The sequence below is a fragment of the Miniopterus natalensis genome, chromosome X (assembly GCF_054644295.1).
Source record: "Miniopterus natalensis isolate mMinNat1 chromosome X, mMinNat1.hap1, whole genome shotgun sequence".
NCBI classification, from domain to species: Eukaryota; Metazoa; Chordata; class Mammalia; order Chiroptera; family Miniopteridae; genus Miniopterus; species Miniopterus natalensis.
Window position 1 is genome coordinate 5,239,149 of NC_142103.1, and position 20,569 is coordinate 5,259,717.

The 20,569-nt window shown below is 38.9% G+C and overlaps 1 protein-coding gene, 1 long non-coding RNA gene and 1 other non-coding gene across 3 annotated transcripts in view; 1 reads left to right on the top strand and 2 right to left on the bottom strand.

Annotated features, from left to right (window-relative positions):
- Positions 1-3,244: 3,244 nt before the first annotated feature.
- On the bottom strand, positions 3,245-4,282 carry LOC107532753 (putative MAGE domain-containing protein MAGEA13P). Its single transcript, XM_016207244.2, has one exon. It carries the CDS (start codon positions 4,280-4,282, stop codon positions 3,245-3,247), a length of 1,038 nt encoding a protein of 345 aa, XP_016062730.2.
- A 3,447-nt stretch (positions 4,283-7,729) lies between these two features.
- LOC107532754 (uncharacterized) overlaps positions 7,730-20,569 on the top strand; it is a 158,700-nt gene continuing 145,860 nt past the window's right edge. The window contains exons 1-2 of the long non-coding RNA XR_001602769.2: positions 7,730-7,820; positions 8,348-8,417. This is a non-coding gene — a long non-coding RNA (uncharacterized LOC107532754). The remainder of the gene's footprint in view (positions 7,821-8,347; positions 8,418-20,569) is intronic.
- Positions 13,033-13,163, bottom strand: LOC148090388 (small nucleolar RNA SNORA50). Its single transcript, XR_015713774.1, has one exon. It is a non-coding gene; the product is annotated as a small nucleolar RNA SNORA50 (small nucleolar RNA).

The following is a 20,569-nucleotide window of genomic DNA, read 5'->3' on the forward strand; positions in this document are numbered from 1 at the left end:
TTCTATGGAAAAGCCTAAAATCAGCTTTAAAATACACATCAGACTGTTACTTGCCATGACCTCTGAGGAGAGGGCTGAATTGTGGGTGGGATAATTTGGTAAAGAGGAAAATTGTGATTGATCTCTATTTTTAGAATGTTTTGTATATGTATATATGCACAATTACTTTTGTAAATAAAATATTTGAATAAGCCTAAGAACAGAAATAAGTGCTGGGCATTAATTAGGTAAAGCAACTGCTCACTTATGTAACAAACAAATCCTGAACTATGAGTGGCTTACTACAACTCATTTTTTGTTTTTGTTGTTCACACAACTTCTGATTTTTGTTCGCAAGGACCTTCTGCTCTCGGGCAACTCAGGGATCCTGGCTGCTTCTACCTTGTAGTTCTACCATCTCAACACAGGGTTTCCATGTTTTCTGCTGAATGGCAGAGGAAGCATGGAAATGGCATACAGTCTCCAGCCTAACTACAAGTGGACACCCCAGGAAAGAGAGAAAGTCAAGATGTAGATGAGCACTTATAGTCTCTTCCATAAACTGTCATATAGTAAGTGCTCAATAAAAAGCAACTATCATAATTTGTTATGACAACCACCCTCTTCATTTCTTGGAGGAGTTTTTGAGAAAATCATTTTTTCCTTGAAATTCACCAACTTTTTCAAGTGCCTACTATGTTACAGGTGCATTCAAATATAGGACCACATCCTATTTTCAAAGGTTCCTGTAAATCTTAGTAGGGAGTCCTACACTGCCCTTTTCAATAACCTCTATAATCTCAATAGCCTGATAATATTTTCCTTACTTTTGATGCATAGTCAAAAGGTTAACTTGTGAGTCTCTGCTACCCTTCCACATGATTCCCAAACATCTTTATAGATGCCATCAGGCATACTGCAAACCAAGGTATTCCTGTGGTGCAGACGTACATACAAGAGACAGTGGAAGGATGGTTAACTATTTATTTTTTCTTTGTAAATTAGAGTTAATATGTCCACCAAAGAACCATTGTTCATTTCCTAGGACTCCAGGGCTTTAGGGATTCAGCCCATATAGATGTTTGCTTATACTGTGATTTCTATTGCTTCCTCATCAATGACTTACAAAGGGGGCTTTGGTTTCTGACCATCTAGATAAGCTCATTCATCTGTTGATGTGACCAGTGGCCCTTTTCAAATAAGACATCTTATTAGAATCCTACTGCAAATACTCAGTTTCAAAAACCCTTTTGGAATTGAGAGTTAAATCCTAAGAACCAGTAGATTATGTGCAAACCAGACTCTACTCACTAGCCTATTTAAAAACAATTTGAGAATGTGTTTAAAATGCCAGGAGGGATACCCAGGTATCTAAATATACTCCAAGTGCACTTTTTATTGGGGCTCCAGAAAGAGGGATACAACAGCCAGCCAGGAGGCTTCTGCAGGCAGTAGAAATGCTCAATGTTGGGGGTAAGGCAGGTAATTTGGAGCTGTTTTTCTGGGAGCAGGGAACACAGTCTTCAGAGGAAGAAATGACAAGCTGGTCATCAAGCCAGGTTCCAGAGTTGGATAGGAAGACACATGGAGGAAGACCAGGGGAAGGGTGCTATAATACAGGAAAGTGTTGGGACTGGGCAAAAATGCCAATACCTCAGCAGAGTCAGCTCTCAAAGAGCCCTGGGGCTCAGGCAGGAGGACCCTAGGTAAATAAAGCTCACAGATAATCCCCAAATCATGTTTACTTCTCCTTGTCACTGTCCTTCCTTAGGCCTGCTTTTAGTACCTTAGCCACAGCACCCTTCTTTTTTTGCCTGAAAAACATGGAATACTAGGAAGAGAAATGAAGAAACAAAAGGTCTGCCTCAGGCTTGGAGGAGTGGGAACAGCCTGGGCCTAGGTGAATTCAGGACTGGGATCTAGTCCTAGTCCTGTCACTTATTAGACATTATGATCTTGGGCAAGTTACCAAGTGCTAGGAATCTTAGGTTCTTCATCTGTGAAGTGGGATTGGTAAGCCCTGACTTTAGGACTGCTGGTATGTATGTAATGTAAGTAAAGCATCTGGACAGTGCCTCACATTGATTGGATCTTTAATGACAAGCAGTAATTTCTAATATGATTTTGACCCCAGACTCACTTCTCTGATTGTGTGTGTGTGTGTTCCATGACATCTCAGAGAATATGCATCACTCTGGTACATAAGATACCAAGTGAGCCAAAAATTAAACTTTGTAAATAAAACTCAGTACATTTTTCTTGTTAGTAGCTATATTATTTAATTTGGATACAAGGAAGTCTTCCTCAGCTGGATGCAACTCAAAATTCCTAGAATTTGAGTCAAGGACTAACTCTTTTCCTCCCTCCAGCTGCTCTTCCATACAAACCACTCTTTTCATTCATTTCACCCCCACTAAAAATCTAGGCCTTGCTGAGAGCTGGCCAAATTGCACTCAAGATAGCCTAATTAAAATGTCCTTTCAGTGGAGAGGGCTCTGGCTCTCCCAGGCCAAGGAAAAAGTGCCAGCCTCTGAGTATCACTTCAAAGAAATATCTCCCTATTATCAGAAAATCCTTGCAGACAAAGTGTACAGAGCACTTAGTTTGTGCACTATGTTCAGTGGCATGGGGACAAGAACAGAGGATACTTTCCACATCTGCTCCAGGTGGGGATTTCTTTCTGGTTTTTTCACAATCACAAAGGAGCTTCTAAGAGCAGTTTTCCATTCTAGATTTTTCTCTAAACTGTAAGACACACCTATAAAAATAAATGAGCCATTGAGCCGGGGCTAACATTTATTAAGATTTAATTTTGCATACATCCTTTAATTAGCCAAACAAATCCAGGTATGTGTCTTTAATTTTACAAAACAGCAGACTAAATGGAATATAGGAATTCTAGGATAAGCATCTTGTACATTTTTCCTCTATTTCTTGATCTCATCTATTTTATTGCTAAGCACTTTGACATTTCTAATTCCTATTGCAATGCCATGTTATCCTGTTCCAGTTCACAAAATAAGATGGAAAGTTCCCCAGTTTGTTTTACAGAACAGAAAAATTCTTATTCTTAAACCTGTTAAGCAGCACTAAATATATGACCAATGTTATTCGTGAACTTAGACTCTGAAGCTAATAATTCTTTTAGGAAGAACATTTGAAACATACCAAAAAGAAAAAAATATATATAAAATCTGCAATTCAGCCCTCCACTAGTTAGAACCTTGATTTCCCTCTACACGGAGTGCAGAATCTTCCTCAGACTTCACTCAGTACAGGAGAAGCTTCTGGATGTGACACTGGAACTTTTACTGGCCATAGTGGTAGTACCATCACGGGTGGCAGCTCTGGCCTTGGCTCTCTCTCTCTCATCTTTCAGAGCATCCTCATACCAGCGTGGGAAGGCAGTGGCATCATTCCCAGTGACCCTGGTGAAAAACTTCAGGACTTTCATCTTGGTGGTTTCAGCATGGGCTCTTGGACCCCACAGGAACTCATAGCGTGGAGGATCACTATTGGGCACCTGCTGGTACTGCAGGTACTTTTCCTGCACTAGATCTTTGGTGATGAGCTTCCTGGGCTCTCCATAGATGAAATCCTTCTTCCCAGCCTTCACCCCAATGATATTCAGCACTTTCCAGATTCTCTCCTCTGGGGCACGGTTTCCCTCCATGAAGATTATGCCCAAGGTAAGTATCAGGAGGCCGGTTTTGGGCATGCCCTGGTCATCACTCAGCATCCCATCGTAGGTGAGGTCTAGTAATTTGACGAGCATGTAGACATGACTGGCGGGGTCCACTTCCTTCACTTCAATGCCAAAGACAATCTCCATGCACTCACAGGCTTTCTTGAAGATTACAAGGAAGTGATCCTTGTGTTCTTTGATGACACTCTTCAGCATTTCTGCCTTTGTGACGGGCTCCTTTGTTACATACTTGATACTCAGATAGTGCACCAATTCCGACACCTTATTTTGTAGCACTTCAGGATTTGGTGGAGCCTGTGAAGTGCTTGGGCCCTCTCCTTGGCTGCTGGAGCCCTCATTTGATTTGATCAATGGAGTGGCTTTGATGGCAGCAGAGGAGGAGCAGGCTCTCTGGGAACTCTGGGGAGCACCTGGTGTTCCAGCAACAGGCACAACCTTTGGGGTGCCCTGAATCAAAGAAGAAAGAGAGGAGGGGGCAGCTTCCTCCTCAGTTACAGGAACCTGTGGAGCCACGAGGCCCAGAGACTTTGTTTGGGCCTGAAGGCTTTGTTTAGGCTTGGGGCACTGATGCCTCTTACGGTGGCGGTGGCGAGGCATGATGAGTTATGTTGGGGGCAGCAGGCAGGAGTGTAGGCAGGAGGTGGGTGATGGGGACTAATAGCCTGAGGGAGAAAGGAAGAGTGTGAGAAACACAACCTTCTCAGCCCTGACAAAGGCTGTCTTAACAGGTCTTCCCTTAGATAGTGCTCTAGGGGTCTGCTGATTGGCTTGTCCCCTAAGAACCTTTACGAGGACCTGAGCAAGCTCTTCAAGGTGTAGCCAGCTGCCAGCTGGCAGAGCCTGTAGATTCCAGGTAAGACAGTAGGGTGTGTGTGGTTGGGCACTCTGGTGTCCCCTCTATTCTGGTGTGGGTGAAGCCTTTGGTAGATATTCAGAGTTCTGGCTCTGACTGACTCTGGGTACTGCTTGGGCTTCTATTGCTCTTCTGACCTGAGGACACATGCCTCAGACCAAAGGCTCCCCCTACCCCCTGCCAGGGATTACTTGAGCCCCTTTAAGGGGAGTTGAGTGGGCATTTCAGACTTCAGAGTGCAATCACAATCCTTCCTCCTCCTTAGTGCAGACAGGAGTAGGGGGCAAACTTTTAGATGTCCCCAGTGTTCTAGGGTAGATGGTACCCTCAATGTTCACTCAGGGTTCTCATATTTCTCCTGTCAAGCCTGGATCCCCACCCCCTGCTGGCCTGAGACAAAACTCTCAAAACAAGAGTTCACATTCCTGGTATCTACAGGAGGAAGAGAGGGGGCACCACATTTGGCAACACCTGCCCAGGACCTCCCTGGTTTGACAATAAGGGCTGGATGAACTTGTGGGGATCCTTCTCTCTGGAAGAGGGGTATCGTTTTGGTCCTTACCTTGATGCCTGGAAAGGCCTGGGATTCCTCCCTCTGTTGACTATGGTCACCCTCCTTAAACCAAGGCTTCAATTCCCTGAGACAGCAAAGGAAGTGAGAGGGTGTCAGATTTAACCACTATGCCCTGGGTCGTATCATGGCTGACAGAAGGAGCTAGGCCCCATCTGCTCTTGAGTAGAAAGTCCACCCCATCCTCTAACTTCAAATTAATTCCTGGCAGAACTTCAGACATCCCTCTGCTGAACAGAGTCCAACCTCCTGATACCGCTAGGTAGGACTGAGGATGCACCACATCTGGACACCTTGCACAAGGGCAGAAGCAGGGCAGGCAAGGGGCCTTATCTCTCCAAGGGCTGGGGAGGGGGTAACCCTCAATTCTTATTCAAGGTCCTCACTTTAACTCCTGGAAGATCCTGGGGCTCTTCCCTGAGCTGGTATGAAGTTGCCTGGTCAAACCAAGATCTTCACTGCCCTGAGGCCAAGGACACAAAAATGAGAAGAGACTACATCCATCCACCCCTGCTTAAGATCTCCCAGGGTTGAGAGCAGGGGTTAAGTTCAGTATGTTCTGGGGTGGTAGGTACACTTAGTCATCCCTTAGGTATTCACCTCAATCCCCAGCAAGGACTGGGACTCCTCCCTCTGGTGACTTGAATCTGGTTTTCTCAGACAAAGATCTTCACCACCATGAGACCTCCAATGCTAGCTGAAAATGAGGGAAGACTCAGACTGACCTGCCTGGGAACTACCAGAGCTGACAACAGGGGTGGGGCAGGTTTCTGTGAGGACTTCTTTGTTTTGAAGTGGGAGTTACCCTTAAGCATCCAGAAGGTATTCATATTTACTCCTGACAGGTCCTGCATTCTTTCCCTTCTACTGACCTGAGGATGCATTCTTCAGGCCAAGGCTCTGTCTCCCAGAGACACCAGACAATGAACTGAGGGGAGGGCAGGAGGCTGGAGGAGGATGCCTCTGCCTAACAGCCCTACTGGGGTCTCCCAGGGGCTGACAACAGGAAGAGGGCAAGGCTGGAGATCCCTCTGTATACAGTTGAAGGTCTTCAGTACTATCTTGGAGTCCTCACTTTGACTCCTGGAAGGGCTGGGACTATTCCCTCTATTGACCACAGATTACAACCCTCAGTCCAAAGCAGTTATCTCACTAAGACCACCAAGAAGGAAGTAAGGCTAGGCCTGAGCCTGAAAGGCCTGCCTGGGGTCTATCGGGACTGACAGCAGGGGCAGTATGGGTATCTGCACAAGTCTGTGTTCTGCCTTGATGGTTATCCTCAGTCTTCCTCAAGGTAGTTACTCCTGGCAGGGCCTTAAACGCCTCCTTTTTGCTGACCTGAGGCTGCTTCACTCAGACAACGGCACCCAAATCCCACAGATGCTAAAGTAGTAAGGAGGGTGGAGGGATATCTGTGCCCAACAGCCCTATCTGGGACCTCTCGGAGCTGTGAGAAAGGGCAGGTTTTTGTGGGGCCCTCTCTATCCTCTCAGCCCTACCTAAAGGGCCCAAGACTTCTTCCTTTGATCCCAAGAGACTGAGCCATTTAGACCAAGACCCACTACTCCCTGAGATCACTGATTTGTCAATGGGGGGAGAAAAGGAGAAGTTCAGCCTAACAGCATTTCCCGGGGTCCGCAAGGCTGACGGTGGGATCAGGGTGAATTTCTGTGGGGATTCTTCTGGGTTCTGTGGTATACTCAAAGTCCTTCCCAAGGAATTTATATTTACTCCTGTCAAGGACAGCACCCTATCCCTTCTGCAGACCTGAGAATGCGGCCATCAGGCCAAGGCTCCTATTGCCCGTATACCACCTACAAGTAAGTATGGAGTATCGCGGGAGGCAATCTGCCTAAATGTCCTGGTCCTCTAAAGGCTGACAGCAGGAATGCGTGTCTGTGGGCTCTTTTCTGTATGATAGGAGGTCTCCTCATCCTTCCAATAAGGGTCCTGTCAACGCCTCGCAGAACCTGGGACACTTCTCTCATCCCTCTGTAAAAAGTCTCCCTTTCCTCAGGCTCCCAAGATGGCGGTCCAGATACAAAATGTTCGAGGCCCTGCCTAGGAACTTCCAGGGCAGACAACAAAGACAAGATCAGGGAAAGGGCACCTTCTCTTTGTGGTGAGAGCTCCCTTCAGTTTTTTCTCAGCGTCCTCACCTTAAGGCCTGGCCACACACTCCTCCGTCCGCTGATCTGAGTCCAGCAGGAAGCTTCTTCTCCCTCAGATTCCCAAGGCGGAAGTCCGTCACGTCACTTCCGGAACTCTGCCGGGTGCCGGGGCAGAGTCTGACTGACTGAGCACCCCTTCTAACTATGGTGGTTGTTCCCTCACTCCTCCCTCTGGAGCCGCCGTTTGAAACCTGACAGGGCCTGAGACTCTTCCTTCTGCTGAACTAAGTCCAGCCCCCTCAGAGGAAATCTTGCCTCTTTCAGATTCCCAGGGCAAAAGTCGGAATACAAAACATGCAGGTACTCTGCCTTGCATTTTCCAGGGCTCATAGTCGGAGCTGAGGGGGTGGGTCCCATTCTACTTAGAATGGGAAAACCCTTAAGTACTTGCCTTGATTTCTACTGCCTGAGTCTCCTCCCTCCGCCAACCTAAGGCCTCACCCCTCACATCAGGACCCTTACCTCACCAAGACAGGAGTGACGCGGGACCTCAACCTGACAGGCCTGCATGGAGTATACCAGACTAACAGCAAGGACAAGGTAGGTTTCTGTGTGGCTCCCTATGTAGTTCTAGGTTGGGGGTTTCCCTCAGTCGTCCACAAGGTATTCATATTTTCTCCTGTACCCTCTGCATTCATAAGGCCCCTTTCTCCCTGAGATGCACATCACAGAAATACACAGGGTGGTGGTGCCTCCCTGGGACCTCCCAGGGCTGAAAGCAGGGCTGCATTTCTGTGGGGCTCCTCTGTCTGGGGTGGGTGGCAAAATCAACCCTCTTTAAAGGTTCTTACTTTGATGTCTGGCAGGGCCTAGGATTACTCCCTCTGCTCACCTGAATCTTTCCCCATCATATCAAAGCCATCACCTCCCTGAAAATGTAGCCCATCTCCTGATAGAAGTCAGGATTGGCACATTTCGCCATCATGTCCCAAGGTCTCCCAAGGCTAACAGCTGCGGTAGGATGGGCCTGAAGACCAGTCTCTTCTGTGGTGGGAGTTCTTAGTCCTCCATCAGGATCATCATCTTGCCTTGACTCCTGGGACTTAGTTGTCCTTCTCCCTCTGCAGACCTCAGTCCATCCACCTCAAACCAGGAGTGGAAGACAGCAGCCCAAGCTTGTCATCTTGGCATATGCAGGTAAGGCAATAAATCTGAAAGTTACTTGAAGACAAGTGACATATTTCCAATATTCTCAGTCTATCATGAAAATTTTAGAGGTGCCTCCATGAAGATATTGAACATTTTTGTGAAACTTCTTCTTAGGTAATTTTTGCATTTTCATGCTGTTGTCAATGGGGTATTTTAAAAAATTCATAGTGCATTTATTACCCTACACTTTGTTCATTTTCCCAAAAATAAATCAATAAAAGGTTGTAGTGTCAACTTTAAAGGGCAGTGTCTTTAAAATTTTTATTTTTATTTTTCCAGCTTTTTAAAACTATACTTGACAAAAATTGAGTTTAAAGTATACAATGTGATTTTAAATATGTTTATACATTGTGTAATGATTATGACCAGCTAATTAGCATGCCCATCAACTCCCATGTTTACAATTTTTTGTATGTGGTGAGAACACATAAGGTGAACTCTCTCAGCAAATTTCACATACTATACAGTAAACTCTCAATTTTGCAGACCTTGATTTAATGGACTTTAGATTTAATGGACAAAACTTCTGGTCTATATGTCATATGCGATAATTGACACTGTTAATTTAAAAATGCTTTTAACCAAGATTTGTTTAAAGTTAAATTAACAGGCTATTTTTTGTTATTAATTCACTGTTATTTTTAACCAATTTTTAGTGAATAGGCCATATGGTGGAAAAAACAATCAGTAATTTCACAAACATGAATAAATATTACATATCTACAACTATACATATTTAAATCCAATAGTCACCACTGGTAAACAATGTTCTGTGAATGATTAGCACGTGGTCACACTGCATCACTCCATAATTGGTTCTATTGTAAGGTGGTGTGACTTTCTGGAGCAGTTTTAATGCATGCTGGCCATGTTCACATTCGAGCAAAGCCACACCCCAGCCATGTGCCTTTGTTTACTCAAGGTGAGCAGGAAATACACACATTTACTAAACTTATTCAGTATATATTTAAAATTAGAGTAATACGTATAGAAAACTTTTCTGTAAAATGAAACTTTTCATACATACTTAATTTTAAATACACAAACATGTCTACATAAATAAAAGCAGGTAAAATAATTTGTCAATTTTGTAACATATGCATTCAGAAAACCTACTTTATTATATAAGGACTTTATGCTTTAATGGGCACCCCCTCACCCAAATTAGACCGTTATATTGAGGTTTTACTGTATATAATAGAGTATGTTTAACCATAGTCACCATGTTATACATTAGATCCCCAGAACTTATTCATCCTGCATAACTGAACCTTTTTACCTTATGACCACTATCGCCTCATTTCCCCTATACCTCAGCCCCTGGCAACCACCATCCCACTCTGCTTTTGTGAATTTGATATTTTTAGATTCCACATATGGTAGACCATGCAGTACATATTTTTCTGTTTCTGACTTGTTTCACATAGAATAATGGCCTCCAGGTTCATCAATGTTGACACAAATAGGATTCCTTCTTCCTTTTTAAAAACTGAGTAATATATTCTCTCTTTCCCCAGGGTGGGGCAAAAGTGGGTTTACAGTTGTTCATATGGGCAATAATACAATAATTAATAAATAATAATACAAGAATAAACTGTGTTTCATGTACTCACAACTGTAAACCTACTTTTGCCCCACCTGTGTGTGTGTGTGTGTGTATAATTTTCTTTATTCATCCATCAACTGACACTTAGATGATTTTTATATCTTGGTATTGTGAATCATGCTGCAGTGGACATGGGAGTGCAGATAGATACCTCTTTCAGATAGTGATTTCATTTCCTTTGGATTTATACCCAGAAGTGGGAATGCTGGATCATATTGTAGTTGTATTATTAATTTTTTGAGAAACCTACATACTATCTTCCATAGTGGCTATACCAATTTACATTCCCACTGACAGTGTACAAAGGTACCTTTTGCCTCACATTTTTACCAACATTTGTTATCCCTTGTCATTTTGATAATGGCCATCCTCACATGTGTGAAGTGATATCTCATTGTGGTTTTGACTTGCATTTATTTTATCAGTGATGCTGAGCACTTTCTCATATACCTGTTGGCTATTTGTATGTCTTTTGAAAAATTTCTATTGTGGTCCTTAGCCTGTTTCTTATTCAAGTTATTTACTTTTTGCTATTAAGTTGTCTGAGTTCCTTATAAATTTTGAACATTAATCCCAAATAATATTTATGATTTGTAAATATTTTCCCATTTCATATGTTGCCTTCTCACTCTATTGATTGTTTTTTTTTGCTATGCAGAAGCTTTTAGTTTGATGTAATCCCACTTTCTATTTTTGCTTTAGTTATCTGTGCTTTTGATGACATATCCAATAAATCATTGCCAAGACCAATGTCTGTATTTTCTTCTAGTAGTTTTAAAGTTTTTGGTCTTACATTTAAGTCTTTAATCCATTCGGAGTTGATTTTTGTATATTGTGTGAGGTAGGGGTCCAATTTCAGTCTTCTGCATGTGGATATCTTGTTTTCTCAATCATTTATTGAAGAGATTATCATTTCCCTGTTGTGTGTTCTTGGTACTCTTGTCCAGGATCAGTTGTCTGTAGATGTGTGGACTTATTGCTGAGCTCTTTATTCTTTTCCACTGGTCCATGTGTCTGTTTTTATGCTAGCATCACACTGTTTGATTACTACAGCTTTCTAATATATTTTGAAATCATGAAGGATGATACTTCCAGCATTGTTTTTCTTGTTCAAGTTTGCATTGTCTATTCAGGGCCTTTTTTTGGTTCCACGTAAACTTTAGGACTTGATTTTTTTTCCTATTTCTGTGAAGAATGCCATTGGAATTTTAATTGCATTGAATTTGTAGATTACTCTGGGTAGTAAGGACATTTTAACAATATTGATTCTTCCCATCTATGAACACAGAAGTTTTCCATTTATCTCTGTGTTTTTAAATTACCTTCTTGATATTTTATAGTTTTCAATATACAAGTCTTTCACTTCTTTGGTTACATTTATTGTTAAGTATTTTAATCTTTTTGTTGCTACTATGAATGGGATTGTTTTCTTTTTTTAAAAAAATATGTCTTTATTGATTTCAGAGAGAGGAAGTGAGAGGGAGGGGGAGAGAGATAGAAACATCAATGATGAGAGTCATTGATCAGCTGCCTCCTGCAGGCCCCCTACTGGGGATTGAGCCTGCAACCTGGGCGTGTGCCCTGACTGGAAATCGAACCTCAGTCTCCTGGATCATAAGTTGAAGCTCAGCCACTGAGCCACACTGGCCAAGCGGGATTGTTTTCTTCATTTTCTTTTCAATTGCTCGTTGTGTATAGAAATACCACTTATTTTTGTATGCTGATTTTGTATCCTAGAACTTTACTGAATTTGCCTATTATTTCCAACAGGATTTTCTGTTGAGTTTCTAGGATTTTCTTTATATACTATCATGTGATTTCAACTCAAAGAGCTCCCTTTAGCATTTCTGGTAAGGCCTAGCGATGTTGAGATCTAGTGATGATGCTCTTCAGCTTTTTGTCTGAGAAAGTCTTTATTGTGACTTCATTGTGAAGGCCAGCTTTGCTAGGTGTAGCATTCATGTTCATGTACAGCGGAACCTCAGTTTTCAAACTTAATTTTTTCCGGAAGGCTATTGGAGAAGCGATTTGTTTGAAAACTATATCATTTTTTCCCATTAGAAATACTGTACATTGAATTAATTCATTCTAAACCCCCAAATGCTTCCATATTTTAACCTTTTTATGTAAAATACATGTCTAATGTACTGTTTAATCTGTAAACAAACACTTCTTTTCTTAAATTTATTGAACCACCCCCTACTAACCTTAAATGAATAACTTCCAGCACTCATTTCAGGGGTGTCTTTCTGAAGGTCAACATGTGACATCTTTGCTTTTTCACATATCATTGTGTCAGAAATGCTGTCACTGGCTAACTGCTTTTCATTTATCCAAATCAACAACAGTTATTCTACCTCTTCAATTGCCTGTGATCATTGTTTCTTTCACATCTTTAGCAACATCAACATCTTTTAATGGCCTGTTTATGTTTTAAAATTGTGCTAATTATCCATTTCACAGGCAACAGAAGCGAAACAAAAAAAAACAAAACAGAAAAACACACCCACAAATATTCACCACACAATTTCTTGAGATGTTAACAAGGCAGTTTAGCTGTAAACTGATTCATACTGGCACATTCTCTCCTTTATTTCTGGCCTGAGAGACACTTTTTGTCATGCTGATGTATGAGCATGAAAGGATTGTCAGGTCATCAATTGAAGTTAACAGAGACATTTTTTTTTCTATAACGAATTGATTGAGAACTGAATTGTGTAAGATGGGAGATGTTAGAGAACCAAGATTGACTGTATTTCATTATTGTTCTTGTAATGTCCATGGAATCAGCAGTGATGATCCCTAGTTCATTGTGATATTGGTAATTCTGTCTTGTTTATTCTCGGTTAGTCTGACTAAAAGCTTATCAATTTTATTGATAATTCCAAAGAACCAGCTTTGGGTTTCATTGATTTTCTCTATTGTTTTTCTGTTTTCAGGTTCATTGATTTTTACTCTAATTACTTTTCCCTAAAATCTTATTAAGTTTTATTTATTAAATGGCTTGTTTTTAAAAGAGCAGTTCAGTTGAGAGCTGAAGAGCCCCAGCTATAAGTCCTTATGCTCTAACACTGTTGCTTGGCCCGTGAAGCTACAAACAAGACAGATCAGGTTCAAAGGCAGTGCTTTTGAAACTATATTTTTAATCTCTTTGGGTTTTTTTCTTTGTCCCATGAATTATTTAGAAGTATGTTGGATAATTTTCAAATATTTGGGATATACTTTACTTTCTTGTTATTTATTTTCCATTTAATTCCTTTGTAGTTTTTGAATATACTTTGTATGATTTCTATTCTCTTAACTTTGTTAAGGTGTATTTAATGGCTTTGAATTTGCCCTATCTTGATAAATGTTTTATGTCACTCCAGGATAATATGCATTCTGTTGTTGTTGGATGGAGTATTATATAAATGTCAAGTAGATCAAGTTGATCGATAGTGCTGTTCAGGTCACCTGTATCCCTACTGATTTTCTGCCTGTTTGATCTATCAATTACTGACAGAGTGGTATTGAAGTCTCCAATACCACTATAATAATGGATTTTTCTATTTCTCTTTTTATCTCTATCAGATTTTGTGTTACATATTCTGTCACTTTGTTTTTAGTTGCTATCCATTTAATATTGCTGTATATGCTTGGAGAATTGACTCCTTTTTTATTATGTAATGCCTCTCTTTATCTCATGATTTCCCTTGTTCTAAAGTCTGCTTCTGTAAAATTAATATAACTACAGCAGCTTTTTATTGTTAATATGGTATAATTTTTCCATTCATTTACTTTTAGCCTATCTGAATCTTTATATTTAAAATAAATTCCTTTTAGACAAAATATGATTGGAAATTATTATCTATCACTTTGATTATGTGTCTTTTAATGTGTACATATGAATCATTCACATTTAAAGTGACTGTTGCTATAGTTAGATTAATATTTACCAGATTTGAAACTTTTTCTGATTCACTTAATTTATTCAACATTTATTTTGTTCCTCCTTTTTTTCTGCCTTCTCTGATTTTCATTATTTAATATGATTTCATTTATCTCCTCTTAATCAGTCTCTTGGTGTATCAAATATACTTTTTTCCAGCTTTATTGAGATATAATTAATATATAACATCAAATAATTTTAAGGTATACAATATAATAATTTGATGTGCATATGTATTGCAAAATGATTACCACAATAAGGTTAGTTTAACAGATCTTTCACCTCATATAAATACAATTTCTGTGTTGTGGTGAGAACTTTTAAAATCTACTCTTAGCAACTTCCAATTATACAATATATTGTTAACTACAGTTACCATGCTGTGTATTACATCCCAGAATGTATTCATCTTATAACTAGAAGTTTGTACCTCTCTCCAGACAACTACCAAGCTTTTCTGTATTTTTTTGAGTTCAGTGTTTTTGGATTCCACATATAAGTATTTGTCTCTCTCTGTCTGACTTATCAAATATACTTCTTTAAAAAAATTAATGGTTATTCTAGTTTACAATATACATTTTAACTCATGTAAGTCGACCTTCAAATAACTCTAAACAGTTTCATATATGGTATAAGTATTTTATTTAAAATTATTTCCAATTCCTTCCACCCATCCCTTGTGACATTGCTATTATTCATTTTTTTTTCCTTATGCATTGCTACAATAACCCATTGCATTATTACTAAGCTGCTGTCAATCAGATCAATTAAGAGTGAGAAAAATATATCATTTTATTTCTTCTTCACTTTTTCCTTCTTTAATGTCTTTATTTTATGTAGAGCCAAGGTTTTTACCTGTATATTTTCTCTTCTGTCTGAATAACTTATTTTGAACATTTTTTGCAAGGTGCATTTATGGACAATGAATTTCCTCAGGTTTGTTTGTATGAAAAAGGCTTTATTTTTGCTTTGCATTTGAAGAACAATTTTGCTGGATTAGAATTCTAGGTTGGTGGATTTTTTTCTTTCAATATTCTAAATATTTCACTTCACACTATTTTTTCTGCATAGTTTGTTGTTTTTTTAAAAAATATTTCTTTACTGATTTAGAGAAAGGAAGGGAGAAGGAGAGAGACTGAAACATCAATGATGAAAGAGTCATTGATTTTCTGCCTCCTGCACACCCCCTACTGGGGGTCGAGCCCACAACCCAGGCATGTACCCTGACCGGGAATCAAACCGAGATCTCCTGGATCAGAGGTCAGTGTTCAACCACTGAGCCACACTGGCTAGGATCTGTATAGTTTTTGATGAGAAGGTCACTGTAATTTTTATATCTGTTTATTAGTTTCCTAAGGTTGCTATAAAAACTTACCACAAACTAACTGGTGCCTTCAAATAGAAATTTATTTTTTCGTAATTCTGGAGACCTGAAGTTTGAAAGCATGGTGTTAACAGGACTGCACTCTCTTTTAAGGATCTAGGGAAGAATCTTTCCTTAGTTTTCCCATTTTTTCTGGTGACTCTAGGCCATTCCTAGACCTGGAGCTGCATAATTCCAATCTCTACTTTCATCTTCTCATAACCTTCTCCCCTGTGTCTCTCCTTTGTGTATTCTGTATTTTTACCTCTTCTTATACGGACATGTGTCATTTGATTCAGGGCCTATACAGATAACTCAGGATGATCTCATCTTGATATTCTTTATTTACATTTGCAAATAATTTTTTTTCCAATTACAGTCACATTCACACAAGTACCGGGGCAAGGACTTATACATTTTTTTTGGTGGAGCAACATTCAATCCACTAAAACATCTTTCTCTATAAAGTGTTTCTTCCATACTATCATTTATTTAGGTCTTCATTAGTTTATATCTGCAATGATTTGTAGTTTTCAGCGTACAGCTTTTCTGCATCTTTTGTCATGTGTCCTTATATATTTTAGTGAAATGTATAATCACTTTTGACATGTGCCTGAAAAGGTCAAACTAAAACATTAATGAATCATCATTCTAAAGTTTTCATAAATTTAAAAACTAAATATCTTATCCTGTGGAATTAGGGAAGCCTTAGTATTTCTTCAAATAATTTAAGAGAAATAGTTCAACATATATATCAAGCTAAAAAACATGCTTAACAATGGGAACCATGTTAATTAAATAAAACTTTGCAGAAATAAGTCTATTTTACCATAAAAATAATGCACTTATTTTGTAATATTTTAGACAATTGAGACATACTTAAAATAGACATTAAAGTTCACATGCATTTCCTTCCTATTTTCATCCCTAGAGGTTACCACTGTGAACAATTTCTGTATATTCCTTCAGAGGATTTTTATTATGTGTATACTAACACTTTTGTGAACAATTAAATTATGGTACCTTGTTGGACTTACTGTTCTCCATCTTGCTCTTTTCAATTAACTGTAGATCTTGGACAGTTTTCCATGTTGATGTATATCTGTCTATCTCTTTATTTTCATTGACTGAATAATACCTAAGCAAAATAAGCCAGTCATAGAAAGACAAATATCACATGATCTCACTTATATGTGGAATCCAATGAACACAATAAACTGATGAGTAAAATAGAACCAGAGTCATGGAAACATGGAACTGACTGAGTAATCTCAGAGGGAAGAGGGGAGGGGGATCAGAAGGAGATTAACCAAAGAATTTATAGGCATAAGGTGGTGAAGGCCCAGGGCGAGACAGGAACTGGGTGGTGGAGGAAAAGGGGGAGAAAAAAAGGGGAGCATTTATAATACTATCAACAATAAAAATAATTTTTAAAAGAAAATGAATCTATGTCTTGATGCAAACAAGTAAATAAGAACAAATGGAAAGAGCCCCAAAATGGAGTCAACCTTGTCTTGAGTTTGATAGAATGAGGGAACATAATACCTCAAATTGTTCTTGGAGTTAATAATTTCTAGTGTATTCTCTGAATATCTTCATAGTCATTTCCAGAGTAATGGCTGTTCCAATAGTTCAGTTTCCTCCAATTTTTAGCTTCAACATTGGTTCTCCCTTGTAAATACATAGTCATTACATAAAGTAAACATTAATTAAAAAGAAAGAAATATAAGATATTACCTCATTTTACAGCATTTAAGATTAAAATGATGGCTCTTAAGCAGTCAAATTGCTTCTCCAGAGGGATTAGCTGTGAAGTTACATAGGCATTCAGCAAAAATTTTAACAACTTTATTGAGATATTATTGACATAAAAACTGTATATATTTAAGGTATATAACTTGATGTTTAGATATACATATACATTGTGAAATTATCGCCAAAATCCAACTTGTTAACATATCCATCGTCTCTACATAGTTGCTGTGTGTGTATGTATGTGTAAAAGATTTACGATATATCCTCTTAGCAAATTTTAATATACGAAAAATTAGTACTAATCATAGTCGTCATGTTGTACATTGTGTCTCCAGAACTTTTTCATCTTGTGTTAGTGAAAGTTAGTATGCTTTGGCCAGCATCATTCCATTTCCGTTTCCCTCTCCAGGCCCTGGCAACCATCATCCTACTCTCTGTTTCTATGAGTTTGATAATTTAATTAATTAATTAATTAATTAATTAATTAATTTATTTATTTATTTATTTTATATCTTTATTGATTTCAGAGAGAGGGAGGGAGAGGCAGAGAGAGAGATAGAAACATCAATGATGAGAGAGTCATTGACTGGCTGCAGCCCGCAACCTGGGCATATGCCCTGACTGAGAATTGAACCCTGATCTCCTGGATCCTAGGTTGACGCTCAAGCGCTGATCCACGCCCAGCTGGGCCAAGTTTGATTATTTTAAATTCCACGTATTAGTGAGATCACACAGCATTTATCTTACTGATTGTGTTTGGCTTATTTCACTTAGCATAATATCTTCCAAGTTCATCCATGTTGTTGCAAATGGCAAGATTTTCTTTTTAAAGGATGAATAATATCCCATTGTGTGTGTGTGTGTGTGTGTGTGTGTCTGTTACATTTTCATTTTCCATTAATCTGTCAAAGGACATTTAGGTTGTTTCCATATTTTGGCTATTATGAATAATGCTGCAGTGAACATGGAAGTGCAGATATCTCTTTGCAATCCTGTTTTAGATTCTCTTGGATCTATACCCAGAAGTGGGAATGCTATATCATATGGTCGTTTTAGTTTTAATATTTTGAGGAAACTCCATACCTTTTTCCAAAAGAGCAGTATGAATTTACATTCTAACCATCAGTATACAAGGGTTCTCTTTTCTCCACATTGTCACCAATACTTATCTTTCATCTTTTTGACAATATCCATCCTAATAGATGTGAAAGAATATCTCATTGTGCTTAGAGATAATGAGCACCTATTCATACAACATTGGCCATTCCAATTTCTTCTTTTGAAGGGTGTCAGTGTAGGTCATTTTCCTATTTTAAATCAGGCTATTTGTATTTTGGGTATTTAGTTATAGGAATTATTTATATACTTTTGATATTAATCCCTTATTGGATATATGTTTTGCAAATATTTTTCCCATTTCATAAGTTGCCTTTTCATTTTGTTGATTCTTTTCTGTGCTTTGCAGAAGCTTTTTAGTTTGGTGTAATCTCATTTGTCTATTTTTGCTTTTGTTGCCTGTGCTTTTGGTGTTATATCCAAAAAAAATTACCGCCAAGATCAGTGTCAGGAATGTTTCTCCCTGTGTTTTCTTTTTAAGTCTTTAATCCATTTGGTGTTAATTTTTGTGGATTGTGTGAGATAGAGATCCAATTTCATTCTTTTGCTTGTAGATATCCAGTTTTCCCAGCACCATTTGTTGAAGAGACTATTATTTTCCCATTGTCTGTTTTTTGCACCCTTTTTGAATATCAATTGACTGTAAATGAATGGGTTTATTTCTGGGTTCTCTATTCTGTTCCAATGATCTCTATATGTCTGTTTTTATGCCAGTACCACACTGATTTGATTACAATTGATTTATAATATAATTTGAAGTCACATTTAACATACTTTTTATTGCTTATGTAGTTACATGGAAAAATGATACAGAAGTTGTATCATTGGACCCAAAGGTGAATAAGACTGTCCTTGCATTCATGGAGCTCACAGTCATTGGGATATAGTAAAGTAAACAGAATATTACAACCCAGTATAAGAGGGACTATGAGAGAAGCTTGAAGGAGCACAAGTGGCTTTGGTTGCCCACAAAATGTCCACCTAATTAAGAACGGAGTAGGGAAAAATGTACAAGTGTAGGTAGCTAATGTAGAAGGTGGTGATTCCCAAACCAAGTCTTGCATGACCATTAAGAGTAAGGCAAGCAAGGCCCTGGATGGGTTGCTCAGTTGATTAGAGCGTAATTCTGATGCGCCAAGGTTGCGGGCTTGATCTCCTCTTGTCAGAGAACATACTAGAACCAACCAATGAATGTATAAATAAGTGGAACAACGAATCAATGTTCTCCCTCCCCCTGCTCTCTCAATCAATTTTGAAAAAGGAGTAAATCAAGCAAAAAGAGAGCAAACTCATTCCAGGTAGAGGGCTCAGTATGTTCAAAACATTGAGCTAAGACTAAGAGAGAGTCAGGATGGAAATTATGGAAGTAACAAAATAAATAAGAACTTCAATAAGATAGAAAAGTTAACTTTTAGTCCAAATATGATATCTCATCACCTTGTTAAGCAATTCATTTCAGAAATCACCACTATAAAAATGGCGTATTTCTTTCACTTTGTAACTCATACGTTTCCCAGAAGAATTTGTGATTCCTAATTGTTTACTCTCAATTTCATCTGTTTGAGAAATTAATTTCAAATGGCTCAGCTTTTTACAAATGTCTCTATATGGTAATTAATATAGCACTACGTGTTTAGTACTCAAATTGGCTCAACTTTGGGCTTTTCAAACTGACTATCTTCCCCACACACACTGGGCCCAAATGCTATAATAGTGGAAACTTGCAGATTTCTGAATAATAACTGCAGCACCACTTAGGTAAGCTCAGAGGTCCCATAATTTAAACTCATCACCCCTCTTCTAAACACCTTCTATGGCAGCCCACTGCCTTCAGAAACAAAGCCCAATTTCTTACAAAAAACATTCAAAACGTGGGACAAACTTATCCCAAACTGCCATTTTGGGGTCCTTACCCCGCATTTCCATCCTCTTCACACTTTGAGTGCACCAGCCATGTCAGAATTCTTTACCATTCATTGCCTAAATATGATCTGTAAAGTTTTAGCTTTGCTCATGTATCCTTCTACCTGGAATTCCCTTCCTCACTGAACCCTACCATATTATGGCTCCCTTCATTAATATTTAATATATAACTTCTTTTTGAGCTTATTGGACTTTATTTCTAGTAGGAGCACTTATCACCTATTGGATAATGTTGATTAATAATGAGTTCAATAGAACTGTGTTCAAATTTAAAGTCTGCCTTTTTTGCTAGCTGTAGAACCATACACCAGTGAACTAACCACTTTAAGCTTCTCTTCCCTCATCTGTAAAATGGGAATAGTGGTAGTACTCTTGTCACAGGGTCGTGTTGAGAACTGAGTGACGTAAGTACATAAAATATTTAACATAGTGCCTCTTACATAGTAAGC

Excerpts from the sequence above, each read along its gene's own strand:
- LOC107532753 (XM_016207244.2), bottom strand. The coding sequence starts at position 4,282 with ATGCCTCGCCACCGCCACCGTAAGAGGCATCAGTGCCCCAAGCCTAAA.